This window comes from Manis pentadactyla, chromosome 15 (genome assembly GCF_030020395.1).
Source record: "Manis pentadactyla isolate mManPen7 chromosome 15, mManPen7.hap1, whole genome shotgun sequence".
NCBI classification, from domain to species: domain Eukaryota; kingdom Metazoa; phylum Chordata; class Mammalia; order Pholidota; family Manidae; genus Manis; species Manis pentadactyla.
In genome coordinates this window covers 20,852,400-20,867,553 of record NC_080033.1, presented here as the reverse complement: position 1 = coordinate 20,867,553, position 15,154 = coordinate 20,852,400, and the positions used below count along the sequence as shown (strand labels likewise).

Sequence of the window (15,154 nt, the reverse complement as noted above, 5' to 3'; positions counted from 1 at the left end):
CAGTATTATGCTAAGTGAAATAAGTCATACTGGGAATGGGTGACACATAGAGTATGATCTCACCTACATGTGGAATCTAAAAAGCAAAATAAACAAACAAAAAACCCAATTCAGATACAGAGAACGGATTGGTGACTGACATGGGTGGGTATCAGGCGTAGGTGAGATAAGTGAAGGGGATCAAAAGGTACAAACTTCTAATTATTAAGTCATGGAAATATAAATATACAGCATGGTGACTATAGTTTATAATACTGTATTGCATATTTGAAAGTTGCTAAGGATAGATCTTAAAAGTTCTCATCACAAGAAAAATATTGTATATGGTGATGGATAGTAACTAGAATTATTGTGGTGATCACTTAGCAATATACACAAATACTGAGCCATGTTGTACACCTGAAACTAATATATGTCAATTATACTTCAATAAGAAAAACAGAGAAAATAGGGACACATTAAAAAAAAATAGTGTCTACTCTGTTCACCATGTAACTTATTCACTATGTAAGAATTTGTACTCCATGTAAGAACTTGTTCGTTATGCATCAGAAGATTGGAGACTGATGAAAATTAGGCTTGGGGTGGATTAATGATTGTGCATTGAGTATTGACCCCCCTATACAGAAATTTATTGTTGTTAACAACTATTTGATCAATAAATATGAGAGATGCCCTCACAAAAAATATATATATATATATATAAACAGACTTCCAATTGTAAAATAAATAAGTAACCGGAATGTAATGTATAGCATAAGGAATATAGTCAAAATATTGTAACAACTTGGTATGGTGATAGCTGGTACCTAGAATTATCATGTATATAAATGTTGAATCACTGTGTTGTACACCTGAAACTAATGTAATGTAATACTGTGTGTCAACTACCCTTCAATAAAAAAATAGTGTCTACTATTATGGATATATGTAGATATAGTCTTTTTTTATGTGAACTATAGTTTATTCTCTTTTCTATAAGCTAGTTGATTCCACTGGAGTAGGTTTAGAATTCTTTGTTCAAGTGAAGTACTCCCCAGCACCATGTGCAGTATAGATAGTATCAGGGAACAGGTTATTTTAAAATTTTTTATTGGTTTGTGGAAACTTCTGTGTTTGGCCTAATCCATGATGCGCTTCCATGGAAATGGAGAGTTTTAAAAAACAGTTTGAGAAACACTGCAAAAGCCATTCAACTCCTAGAGGGAAGAGGCAAGTCTATCTTACAGCTAAGGTATTTCCTGCATCTTGCAAGGTGCCTGGCCCTTATAGGCACTCTGAATACTTTCTAAAGAGATGAACACCTTGAAATGCTGTTCCTTTTGGTAACCTCATCTAGTGTTAATGTGGACAAAGCCTTATATATACAAGTAGTGTTAGAATTACTATGACAATAAAGATATATGTGGTATATGAAATGGAATAGTAAAATAAATTACACGGTACTTTCCAGAAACATAGTGTATGACAAAGATCCTTGGATTGGATGAGTATGGATATGGGGTTCTGTCCAAAGTTCTGCCTTTACCTTGCAAGCCCGTCACTGGGACCCGTGCCAGTGTACCCTCATCTGTTAAACTACCTGACCAGAATCAGTTAGCTCCTAAGTTCTTTTCAGTGGTAAAATTCATATAGTAGTACCATCTTAAATGCTATGGAGTATTTATTAAACGATGACAAAATAGATAACCTCAATTTTTCTTTCAAGCCATTATACAATTTGAGGCATGGAGGCAATATAGACCCATAAAATAAATATTCTCACCTTAACTAGATTAACTAATTCACACCTTAGCTAGGTATTACGGACTGTCACACACTCCATTGCTTCCTCTGAATTTTCATCATTTCACTTGTCATCTTAGCACTTAAGATTTCATTTAATTTCTTTTTTTTTAATAGAAGTAAATGAATGAAGAATGAAAGCAGAAATGAAGGGTGGAGGCAAATAGTTCAATTCCTACAAAAATAGTTAAGTTTCTGCTCTTTATAGAGAATAAAATTCTGAAAAACTAGATCTAGATAAATAGCCTTTGAAAGTAGACACCCAGTAGGCAAATAAGAATTGAGTAGAGTTGACATTATGTGACAATAGAGTTTGTTTCTTGAGAGTAGGAACCACGTTTCCTTGTATTTCTTTCAGGCATTTTTTAAGATTTCCTAAAACTTACTTCAGGATTGGATGAATGTGCTCAGTCAGTAAATGTTGATCAAAAACAATAAAAAGGAAAAAGAAACAGAAAATAAACTTTTGATAGGACATAAATTAAATATATGTACATCATAAAACATTTAATATAGAAAGCTTTCATTCATTAAATTCAATTTATTAAATACATAAAGCTACCTGCTATATTCTGGGGATTAAGCTAGATACAAGAAATTTCAAAATAAATAAGATATGATTCTGCACTAAGTTACTTAATTGTGGTTACTAACCATAAGGGCTCATAAGGGGTCACAAGAGAGAGAAACTATGCAAAATAAAATCTATATACAAAGAAAACATTGAGGTGTCTCAGAAACATCCACAAATGGAACTGGGTGGCTAAGAAAGAGCACTGTTTCATCCCCCAATAATTCATCTCCAACCTTATTGTCATTCCCTCTTGGCTCAGTCATCAACCCTACAGGAAGTGATTTATCACGGCACAATCAGCTTCATTCTATGGAAAGACACCAGGCTGTCAAGGAGGAATCTGCTTATGTCTACTACTAGCAAAGGAGCAACAAAAAGGGAGTCTTACTGCTCTTGGTCAACACCACGGATGTACTGACACACTTTTTAAATGAAACTTGAATAGTAAATAATTTGTCAGGCTTTTAATAGCCAGCACCGTGAGTGTATGTGTGTGTCGGATGTATAAACATGTGCACCTCTATTATTCAAGCCTTCTCTTCTTGTTTCTATGTATACTTATACCAATGACATCTCCCTACAACCAAGCCCTTTTTCTCATTTTCCTCCTTTTCTCCATTTTCTTCTTAAAAAAAAAAAATGGTAACACCACCTTGAAAATCTGGCTCCCAAGTGCAAACACTGCCCCTGAGGACTTAAAATCCAGTGGTAGTTGCTGCCGCCGTGTACCGAACCCAGACAGGATGAGGTAAAAGCCACACTTTAATAAATAATACAAGAAAATAAGGAGAATCAACTACTTCTGCCTGGGGCAGTGGGGGAGATGTTCTAAATCAAAGTAGGGCTCCTGCTTTCCCAAGTTAGGGTGGCATCCTGAACACAGAGCTTATTTTACTGGATGAAACATCTGAAAATAAGTGAAATCGTATAATTCGTGCAACTTCACAATTCTTTCTCCCCATTTTCTTTTCCCTCACTGAACAGCCAAGGAGGAGCAGTGAGGGCTGGAGGAATGCAAAGTAAAGTAATTCCAAGATCACCTCATAGTAAGTCTGTCGTCAAAAAGGATTCCGGGCAAGGATGGTATCAGTTCAAAAACTGACAAAGTCACAATTCTTATTACTAAGTAGATCCACATCTCAGTAAGAAGCTAAGGCAGGAGGGACATAATAATACAAAGCTCCTTAGCTGTTGACTCCAACTAAAAAGAAGAATAATTCCAAGCAGGGCAAAGATCTGCCCAGCCTCAGTGCGTGTGGTTTGGTCTATTCCCCACTTACCCTGACTTTACACTGGGACTCCCCAGGCTCCTTCGCGCCTTCCTGCAGGTGCTCTGTGAGTCAGCGCGGCTTCCTGCGCGCGCTTCCCAGCACCGTCACCCTCCACTCACTCGGCCTGCGTATGTCCTACATGCGGATAGCTACCCCAGCTTCTCTAGTAGTTTTCCTAGTCTGGTTTTTCTGTCTTTCAATATATTACAGATACCAGTCACAGATTAAGTCTTCTTGTAACCTTGAATTTTTATTAGCCTCATTTCTAAAATTTTCTGTTCAGCCACTTCCTGTAAGGTCAAGTTCAAAGCTTTCAATCTGTCATTAAGCCTCTGTGCTCACTCTCCTTATTCATCTTTACCTCACTCTTCTCTATCCCAGGAGGGGCCTCCCCATTGCTCTGACCGTCTACGCTCATTCCTGAGTGGTTCTCGGGCTCACGTCATCTCTCTGCAAACAGATTCTTTTCTTTCTCTCCACCTTCCCAAACTCTGACAATCCTACTATTCTCACCAATCACAGTATCATATGCAGCACTCTTTTCTGAATCATACCTTCTTGGGCAAGATGTGTGTGAACACTGAGGTTTAGAGAAGACCATCAATGGCCACTGGGTTCAGTAAATGTTTTCCTGAAGATCTGAGATTGGGAATAATTATCAGATGGGCAGAACTTGAACAAAGAGGAGTTAGTACAACTATTTCCCCTATAAAGAGAAGTTTGAGGAAGTGGTGAAGCCTGAGGGATTTTACTTCAGACTGTCTTGGTTCCAGTTCTGACTGTGTCACTTACTCTGTGCACCGTGGGTCAGCTACTCAATAGGACTGACTCAATTTTCTCACTGGGTGGTTACTTAGTAAATGTAAGTGATGCACAATACTATTAGTAACAAAATCATACCAGTGATATGCTTTGGCAGTATTAACCAGTGGAGGGATTGAAGATATAAAAGTGATGGAATGGATCACAAAGAATAAAGTCCAGGGAGATGAGAAGAGAGGTACAGAGTGATCAACAGCCAGTGAATGCGGTCATCAAGGGAGCCTCACGCGGCAGCCCTTCCTATCAGACTCTGTGACAACTTCATTTACTCCCATCAGGCTGACACAGACCCAGCAAACTGTAAAGGCAATGAAGATACTGAGAACACTGGTTATCTAGTTAATATGCATTGGGCAACAAAGTTTTCCTACAGAAATTAATAATCCTCACAAAAATCCTTATAGTTATATATTCTCCGCCCACTTGGAAGATAGGGGCACCAGGATGCTGAGAAATTAAGTTATTTGCTTATTCACACAGCAAAACTTTGGGAGAATTTGACTAATTAGATGGTTCCATATTTCAAACTCTAGCAGAAATCTATCCTGGACCCTAGACTCCAATTTTCAATTTCTGGATGGATGTTTTTCAAACTCAAAATTGAAAATAATGTTCAACATCAAACTTATCATCTTCCTAATTTGTTTTTCTGTCTACTGTGCCCTTTCAAAAAGTAGTGAGGACTCAAGTTGCTGGATTCAGTAGAATGCTGGAATGAAGAGATGGAACAGGATCATAATGTAGAATACACTGCAAAGGTTTCTCTTTCAAAGGTGAGCTGCCCTAGATGTTTCTGGGTAGGTATATGCATTTGGTGTTTCTCATATGTGAAAAACAGTTCTATTAATTACAGTTCTTAGCTAACTGTTAGTAAGAATGTCCATTCCATACTTAAGTCTCAGGGGGGCTGGAAAAAGGTAAAATGTGGTTCATAACAATTTTATTAGGATTTAAGAAATCAGAGAAAAATTAACCTTACCATACATACTGTATGTCTGTATTTCTTTTAGAGTATATAGCTTCCTGAGGATAGGTAAATGCACAGCTCACATCTATGCTCGCACTCAATAAGTAGAAAGTGATGGTACTGATGTGTAAAGATAGAAACTTACAATGCTTCTGCAAAGATACACTAGGCGAAACTTGTTAAGATGAACTATTTGTGGAAAATAATGTAGACTTTACAAGAACAGAATGCTAGAGAATGACTAAGTGAGAGGCAGGGGAAAGAAGATGAGAACAAATGCAGTACTTAGGAAAAAAGAAATCAGAGATGCTAAAGGGGATGTGGGGGCAATGAAATGTCTCCTCAACCCCTCCCCATCTTCTCCCTGGTGAATCCTTTAGGGACCGTCCTCTCCTGCCCCAACTCCACAGCGTTCTGTTGGGGCTTTTGGTCAGTGTGAACTGCCTTATGATCACAGGGGCGGACATGAGCCTTGGCCCCGGCCATCACGGTAGCCAGAGCTGGTCCTGAGGAGAGTCCTTCCCAGAAATTCATAGCAAGTTACTGGAAAAGAGAAATGATCTTTCCCCAAGATTCACAAACTTCAATGACTCAAGCTGCGAACAGCCTTACTCTCTGCCCAATGGAGAGCATCCCTTTGTATTAGGAAAGAAAGAGCCTGGAATAAATAAAAGGAGGCTGACAGGAGGGATGGGGAAACGACAAGAACTCTGTCAGTTTAGGAATTCAGTTTGACCCAAGAGTGGGCATATCCCTATCCTTCCCAGTTCCATGAGCCAAAATATTCTCTTTTTGCTAAAGCAAGTTTGAATTGGGTCTTTAGTCACTTGTGACCACACATATCATGGTTAATGTAGGAAACAGACACCAGAGGGGCTGCACATGTGACGGTAAAGTCAAAGAAGTTGAAAAAGGGCTTGAAGACCAAAAAATGATCTTTGGCTTTTAACTTATAATTTTTACCAGTAATCTCAGAAAGGGTAATTTTATTATACTGCTGAGGACACAAGCTGGTTTGCAAGTGACTTAAACACCACCTAAAACTAGAATAATTTTTGAAACTTTTCTTGATTCCTACCACCCATCCATACAGAGACACTCAAAATAATCTCTAGTTTTTGTTCACAACTAATAAACTAAATTCCCAGTATTACAGTCTATCTAAAGTTAGAAATGAAACAATCATATAAAAAATTAACTTTTGTTCAGTGACTAGGAGAGTAGTTCTTATAAATATATATTCTTCTTTCAGAAGTAAGCTACTTAACATAAAACTTACATAGAACCACAAAATCACTAAAAGGTACCCTTTCTAATAGATGAAGTAATAGTAAATTAGAAACAAGGGGAAGGGCTCCAGTTGATATTTGTTAAGAGTTAAAAAGTACCCTAGATATAAAAGAGAATATAGGTAGCACATAAGCTTGAACAATATGGGGACTAGAAAATTTATATAGTATGAGAAACAAGAATACATTAAAGAACATTTGGAGAAACTGTTTTTCTCAATTGGGATTGTCACGTTGAAGGCCAATCTTCTGCTCTGAGTTCTTTTGCTCCAGGTGGTGGAATTAATCGCTGCTGTGCTCTCTGGGGCAGAGCAGGAATCCCTTTCTCACTCTTAGGACATTTCTGCTAAAGAAACTTATTATGAATCAAAAGCAGGCTAATGGGCAAATTTAATAATTTCTTCACATAAAATACTTTCTAGCCTGGATCTAAATCTAGATTAGTGGGATTGTGAAGCTTGTGTTTTGTAAATGAGAGTTCATCATTCCCTTCCCTTGTGTTACTATGATGGGTGACCTTCCTGATCCAACCTCTCGCTTGGAATAGCAGCGCTCAGTATATTTTTGTTCTCTGGCGGTTAACACCCAGCTTATGTACTTTTAGAGTAGAAAACTCTATTTCAGAGCCAAAGAGCATGACTGTCATTCTTTGTTAGATTTGTTATATACTTTAAGAAATTACAAATTTTGATTGAGTTTTTTGATCTGAACACATACTGCAGCAATGTATTGTTGAAGCAGAAGTTTCCTGGACACAAAAGCGTATCTTTAAAGACATACACAGTCCAAATTCTAAATGTTCAATTTTCTAGTAAAACAACAAACAACTAGCTGAATGGGACATGGCGAAAGAATCAAGTGACAAACAACAACAACAAAAATTCTCTTAACAATTAACCTTGGGAGTCTTACAGAATTCCAGTAAATATGTCAGTGATCACCTAAGGACTACTTTCCTTTTTAGCCCTTGTCCAATATTCAATTTGCAAATAGCACGAGACACAGAGCGGTAGACGCGTACAAAACGAGGAAAGAGAAATGAGTCAGCACGTAAGGCTCACTCTGCTGTTTCATTGGAAAAACAGGATCTATTGTTCATTTTGAAGCTTAAGAAATTGGGAATAAATTAAAAAGTGTCACTTGCTATTTAAAGACATTTAATACAGATAAAGCAAATTTTATATCACCTTGTATCTCAAAAGCTAAATATTCTCAAAATAAGGTCATCTCAGCACTTGCCAGTAAGGTAAAATATGAAGAAATATTGAAAAATAAATTAGCTTAGAAAAACACCAAACATTGTTCATATATGCCTATCTACATAATGTGAAACTAGTTCAACCAAATGAATTGTTAATGCCAAATAACTTAGCCTTACAGAATGGTATAAATCTATTTTGTACTAACTTTGAAAGATCTCCAAGGCAAACTGCTGGGTGAAAAAAGATGTGCACTATCACCATGTATGTGGAAATGTAAGTGCCTAGGAAATGTAATGGATGAAATGCTTCCAAGCTGTTAACTGTGTTTCTGTGGTTGCATCAGGTTAAGTGATGAGTAAAAAGGAGGTGGGATGAAAGAGGAACTTTCCTGGTTTGCCTTGCATTTGTTTTTTGCATTGTATTAAATTTTTCACACTGAAAATTATTTATTCTCTTATGATTTGGGTAATTATAATTTTTAACCAGTTTCAAACTTTAGGGAAATAATTATCTCCCTATATAATATCTATAAATATACACTTGTATGGTAGTTTATTTTTATAAAGATTCTAACATTTTATAAAATTTACTTCCCCCAGGAAATATGAAGTTAACTAAATGGCTTTAAATTTTCCTTATAAGCTATGTCTGCTAAATATTTTATTACTCCAAGTGCTCAGTATAACGTTCTATACACAGTGAAGATCACTGATTGACTAGCAAGAGGTAAATGCAAAAAATAACTAAGGAACATGTCTCGGTACAGCTTCCTTTTCAGAAAATAAATAGGTTGATATGTTTCAATAAACTGTCTACCTGAAGAGGCTTTTTAAATGAAACAACAAAAAAACTGTTAGAAATTTTCAGTTTATTTAGTTTTACAATTCAGAGAAGCTCCTGCATTCATTCCTTTATGTAAACAATAATTTTTGAGCACTTATTCTGAGCCAAGCCTGGTTGAAGGCACTGGAGAGTCACTGATGAACAAGTCTAAGTGTCTGCTGTCGTGGACACATACACACAGAGATCAAACACCCAAACAGTGAAGATCGAGAAGCCAAGAGACAAGGCAACATGATGGCATGATGAGTCACCTCCTTGGGTAGGCTTCATCAGAACCATTCTGGGCCCAGCTCTGAAGCAACATAGAGCTCAGAAGTACGCAACTATGGCACAGCGGCCACTCAAAATTGGAGCCCTGCATGCCAGTAGCCTCCCCCTTACGCTCAGTATATAGAAGGCACACATCCCTGGCCTCGGACTGAACTGCTCACTCAACACAGGTGACCACTGAACTTCAGGGAGAGCAAAGCAGGCCACAAGCAGATGCATATCCACCCCATGGTTCCCTGATCTCGCGGAATCTCTGCCCTGTAGACCGTTTGTTTGCTGGGTCAGTGGTATAAATCAGGGAGAAAGAAAACATAAGCTGAGTCCCTGTTGTTACCAGTTTTTAAACTTGGATCAGCATTATGCTCTCTTTTAAACTTTCTCTTAAAATTTTAAAGATATTTATTAGCTAGGATCATTCAAGGTTGAGAGGGTTCAGACCACATTGGTTTTTCTGGTCTCTAATATATTTTTGTAAATGAAGGGAAAAGCAGGAGTACAAAGATTTTGATGTATTTAAAATAGTCATATATAAAAAATTAACAATGTTATCACACACATAAATTCATGGGAAATTTGAAATAAAAATGTCAGAACTCTAAGTGTGATGGCCTTCATTCACACTGACCTTCACCTTTCAAGTTAGGTTCAAAAAAATATCTGAAGCACATGAATCTTCATTCCATGTATCAGGCTTATACATATCACTCGATATTCTCCTTAACAATAATATTGCAAAATATTCAGAAATGCTCTATATATTGCTATTTCTTACAGCCATCCTTAATAAAAGGGAAGGACATGTTAAGTTTTAGCTGTACTAAGGAAACTCTACAAGTCCGAGCATTCTCAAGAAATGAACAGATGCTGTACTGTATTCTTTAGAGGACAGGTCTCCAATGCAAAACCATGAACTACAAGCCCCTTGGAAACTTTCTAAAAATACAGATTACCAGACATTTCCACAGGGATACTAATTCAAAAGGTTAAGATGAAGTCCAGGCAATTCTGTCTTTTAAAAACTCCTTATTAGTTGTAATCAAAGAACAGGTTGGTTACCACAGCCTTCAACTAAAACTTTTCAGTAGCATTACTTAGGCTGGGCTGGGCTTTTTGTTCTATTGACTTTCTGGTCTTGTTTTCCCAAGCATAGATCTTTTGTTACAGAGTCACAAAAATTAATTCAATTCCCTTTTTTTCTTTTTACATTTTTTAAAGTTGAAATATTCAAATTTAAAAAAAATTCGAAGTCATATGATTCCTCAAAATAATAATGCATATAAATAAATTACTTAACATGTTACTTTTGAAACTCAGAAACACAATAGTGGTACCAATTTGTAAAAAGCAATATTACTCAGGCATAAAAAAGAAAGAAAACATGCCATCTGTGACATGATCGAACTAGAGGGTATTATGCTAAATGAAGCAGGCCGGACAAAGACAAATACCATATGATTTCACTTACATGTGGAATCTAAAAAACAAAACACATGAACAAACAAACAAACAAAACAGGAACAGACGCCCCCGCCACCGCGCCGCACATTAATGCCGGCCGCTTGGCGCACTTGTCAACCGAGCCTGCCAACACCCCGACTCCCGCAGCCGACAATGAAACAAGGGCGTGTCTACACTGTCCTCGAGTTTCCGAGAATTCGGACCTCTTGTTTAGGGGCCCGGAGAGGGGGTGCGGCTCCAGGCCCTGCAGGGGACAATCAGGCAATGCCGCCCCCACGCTCTGCGGGCCCCCGAGGCGCCCCAGGCCGAGGCCCCCAAACTGACTCTCCCAGTCCACTGCGTGCCAAGTGTTTTCCTGACCGACACTGCCGTTCATCAACACGACTTCCCCCATTTCACAAAAACCACAATTGAGCCCCGAAGAGTTTAAACCAGAGAAGCAGCGTCTCCCACACTATTTCCGCGTTGCCTCCGGCCCCACATCCAAGCCCCAGACCCAGCACACGGGGGACGCGCAGGCCTGCAGCGCACGATCCTGGCCCCGCCAGCTGGCCAACCGAGGCCCGCACCTACCTCCCACGGACGGACAAGCGTTGCAGACGCCGCCCACGGCCGCGAGGATCCAGAGAAGTCGGCAGACGCTCGCGGCCCGGTGCTCCAGGGTGCAGAGCGGGCGGGTCCCCCGAGGGTGCCGGGGAGCGGCAAGCACAGCGCGGGGGGTGCGCGGGGACGCTGGAACGATTCCGGGGCGTTGTAGTGCGTGCCAGGGAAGCGAGAGCTGGCGCCCGTCAGCGAGCTGGAGCAGCAGCAGCGCAGGGCGTGCAGGCGTTGGGTCCGGGACGCAACGGAGCGGAGCTGGGCTGGGCTGGAGCCGGCGGCGGGGGCGGGGCTGCGGCAGGGCGGGCGCTCACGTGGCCGCTACCGGGTGGCCGTCCCGGCTCCTGCAGCTGCCACGCACGTCTGGACTCCAGCCGAGCGCTGGAGCTGAGTCCGCGGCGTCCCAGCCAGCCAACACTGGCGTGGGATCCAACGCGTGGCAGGCCTAGCTAGCGCCTACCCGCCAACGGGGCGCCCCCCCAGTGGGTAATTCGAGAAGGGGCTGCTAACTCCTTCCTCTGCCACCCCACCTTAAATTCTCGTCTACTGTCTGCTAGTTCCAGTATTGGAGTCCTTTCCAAAATTACTACTAATTGATCACATTGTTTGTATGAGACTCCATGCATAAACTTAAAATTTATTTATCGGAAATTGCTTGGCCTTTGTGTTTGTGTGTTTGACTTCTGCTGTGTAAAAACTTAGGCCCTTAAGACAATTCCAATTATTTGTGTCATTATTTAAGATCGCCTCTAGGCGTTACTTAACCTGTCTTGTACATTGCTGGATTGTGAACTCCTAGCACAAGGCCTGGAACACAGTAAATGCTTAATAAATACCTGCGTAATGAAGGAATAAATATGGAAAGGTATAAAGAAAAGGTAATAAACTAATGATAATGACTGTGAAAAAAAAAAGAAGAACAAATGAGGCCTAAAGTCAGCAGAAGGAGCACATAATAAAGATCAAGGAAGAAATAAACAAAACTGAGAAGAATAAAACAATAGCAAAAATCAATGAAACCAAGAGCTGGTTCTTTGAGAAAATAAACAAAATAGATAAGCCTCTAGCCAAACTTATTAAGAGAAAAAGAGAATCAACACAAATGAACAGAATCAGAAATGAGAACGGAAAAATCACGACAGACTCCACAGAAATACAAAGAATTATTAAAGACTACTATGAAAACCTATATGCCAACAAGCTGGAAAACCTAGAAGAAATAGACAACTTCCTAGAAAAATAAACCCTTCCAAGACTGACCAAGGAAGAGACACAAAAGTTAAACAAACCAATTACGAGCAAAGAAATTGAAACGGTAATCAAAAAACTACCCAAGAACAAAACACCCGGGCCGGACGGATTTACCTTGGAATTTTATCAGACACACAGAGAAGACATAATACCCATTCTCCTTAAAGTTTTCCAAAAAATAGAAGAGGAGGGAATACTCCCAAACTCATTCTATGAAGCCAACATCACCCTAATACCAAAACCAGGCAAAGACCCCACCAAAAACGAAAATTACAGACCAATATCCCTGATGAATGTAGATGTAAAAATACTTAATAAAATATTAGCAAACCGAATTAAAAAGTATATCAAAAGAATCATACACCATGACCAAGTGGGATTCATCCCAGGGATGCAAGGATGTTACAACATTTGAAAATCCATCAACATCATCCACCACATCAACAAAAAGAAAGAGAAAAACCACATGATCATCTCCACAGATGCTGAAAAAGCATTTGACAAAATTCAACATCCATTCATGATAAAGACTCTCAGCAAAATGGGAATAGAGGGCAAGTACCTCAACATAATAAAGACCATGTATGATAAACCCACAGCCAACATCATAATGAACAGTGAGAGGCTGAAAGCTTTTCCTCTGAGATCGGGGACAAGACAGGGATGCCCACTCTCCCCACTGTTATTTAATATAGGACTGGAGGTCCTAGCCACGGCAATGAGAACAACCAAAGAAATACAAGGAATCTAGATTGGTAAAGAAGAAGTTAATCTGTCACTATTTGCAGATGACATGATATTGTAATAAAAATCCCTAAAGACTCCACTCCAAAACTACTAGAACTGATATTGGAATACAGCAAAGTTGCAGGATACAAAGTTAACACACAGAAATCTGTGGCTTTCCTAAACACTAACAATGAACCAATAGAAAGAGAAATCAGGAAAACAATTCCATTCACAATTGCATCAAAAAGAATAAAATACCTAGGAAAAAGTCTGACCAAAGAAGTGAAAGACCTATATCCTGAAAACTACAAGTCACTCTAAAGAAAAACTAAAGGGGACACGAACGAATGCAAACTCATCCCATGCTCGTGGCTAGGAAGAATTAATACCGTCAAAATGGCCATCCTGCCCAAAGCAATATACAGATGTGATGCAATCCCTATCAAATTACCAGCAACATTCTTCAAAGAACTAGAACAAATAGTTCAAAAATTCATATGGAAACACCAAAGATGCCGAATAGCCAAAGCAATCCTGAGAAAGAAGAATAAAGTAGGGGGGAATCTCACCCTCAACTTCAAGCTCTACTACAAAGTCATAGTAATCAAGACAATTTGGTACTGGCACAAGAGCAGAGCCACAGACCAATGGAACAGACTAGAGAATCCAGACATTAACCCAAACATAAATGGTCGAATTAATATTTAATAAAGGAGCCATGGACATACAATGGCGAAATGACAGTCTCTTCAGCAGATGGTGCTGGCAAAACTGGACAGCTACATGTAAGAGAATGAAACTGGATCACTGTCTAACCCCATACATAAAAGTCAATTCAAAATGGATGAAAGACCTGAATGTAAGTCATGAAAACATAAAAGTGTTAGAAAAAAACATAGGCAAAAACCTCTTAGACATAAACATGAGTGACCTCTTCTTGGACATATCTTCCCGGGCAAGGAAAACAACAGCAAACATGAACAAGTGGGACTATATTAAGCTGAAAAGCTTCTGGACAGCAAAAGACAACATCAATAGAACAAAAAGGTACCCTACAGTATGGGAGAATATATTCATAAATGACAGATCCGATAAAGGATTGACGTCCAAAATATATAAAGAGCTCACCCACCTCAACAAACAAAAAAACATATAATCCAATTAAAAAATGGGCAGAGGAACTGAACAGACCGTTCTCCCAAAAAACAAACACAGATGGCCAACAGACACATGAAAAGACGCTCCACATCGCTTGTCATCAGAGAAATGCAAATTAAAACCACAATGAGGAATCACCTCACACCAGTAAGGATGGCTACCATCCAAAAGACAAACAACAACAAATGTTGGCGAGGTTGTGGAGAAAGGGGAACCCTCCTATACTGCTGGTGGGAATGTAAATTAGTTCAAAAAATGTGGAAAGCAGTATGGCGGTTCCTCAAAATGCTCAAAATAGACTTACCATTTGACCCAGGAATTCCACTCCTAGGAATTTACCCTAAAATGCAGGACTCAAGTTTGAAAAAGACAGATACACCCCTATGTTTATCGCAGCACTATTTACAATAGCCAAGAATTGGAAGCAACCTAAGTGTCCATCAGTAGATGAATGGATAAAGAAGAAGTGGTACATATACACAATGGAATATTACTCAGCCATAAGAAGAAAACAAATCCTACCATTTGCAGTAACATGGATGGAGCTGGAGGGTATTATGCTCAGTGAAATAAGCCAAGCGGAGAAACAGAAATACCAAATGATTTCATTCATCTGTGGAGTATAAGAACAAAGGAAAAACGGAAGAAACAAAACAGCAGCAGAATCACAGAACCCAAGAATGGACTAACAGGTACCAAAGGGCAAGGGGCTGGGGAGGATTGGTGGGTACGGAGGGTAAGGGGGGGGAAGAAGAAGGGCGGTATTAAGATTAGCATGCATGGGGAGTGGAGGGAGAAAGGGGAGGGGTGTACAACACAGAGAAGACAAGTAGTGATTCTAAAACATTTTGCTATGCTGATGGACAGTGACTGTAAAGTGGTTTAAAGGGGGGACCAGGTATAGGGGAGAGCCTAGTAAACATAAGGTTCTTCATGTA

At 39.4% G+C, this 15,154-nt stretch overlaps 1 protein-coding gene across 1 annotated transcript in view; it reads right to left on the bottom strand.

Annotated features, from left to right (window-relative positions):
* LOC130680969 (epithelial discoidin domain-containing receptor 1-like) overlaps nucleotides 1-11,856 on the bottom strand; it is a 99,789-nt gene extending 87,933 nt beyond the window's left edge. Inside the window, 2 exon segments of the mRNA XM_057492860.1 lie at nucleotides 11,055-11,387; nucleotides 11,844-11,856. Of these exon segments, the coding sequence (XP_057348843.1) occupies nucleotides 11,055-11,387; nucleotides 11,844-11,856 (346 nt within the window).
* Nucleotides 11,857-15,154: the final 3,298 nt, after the last annotated feature.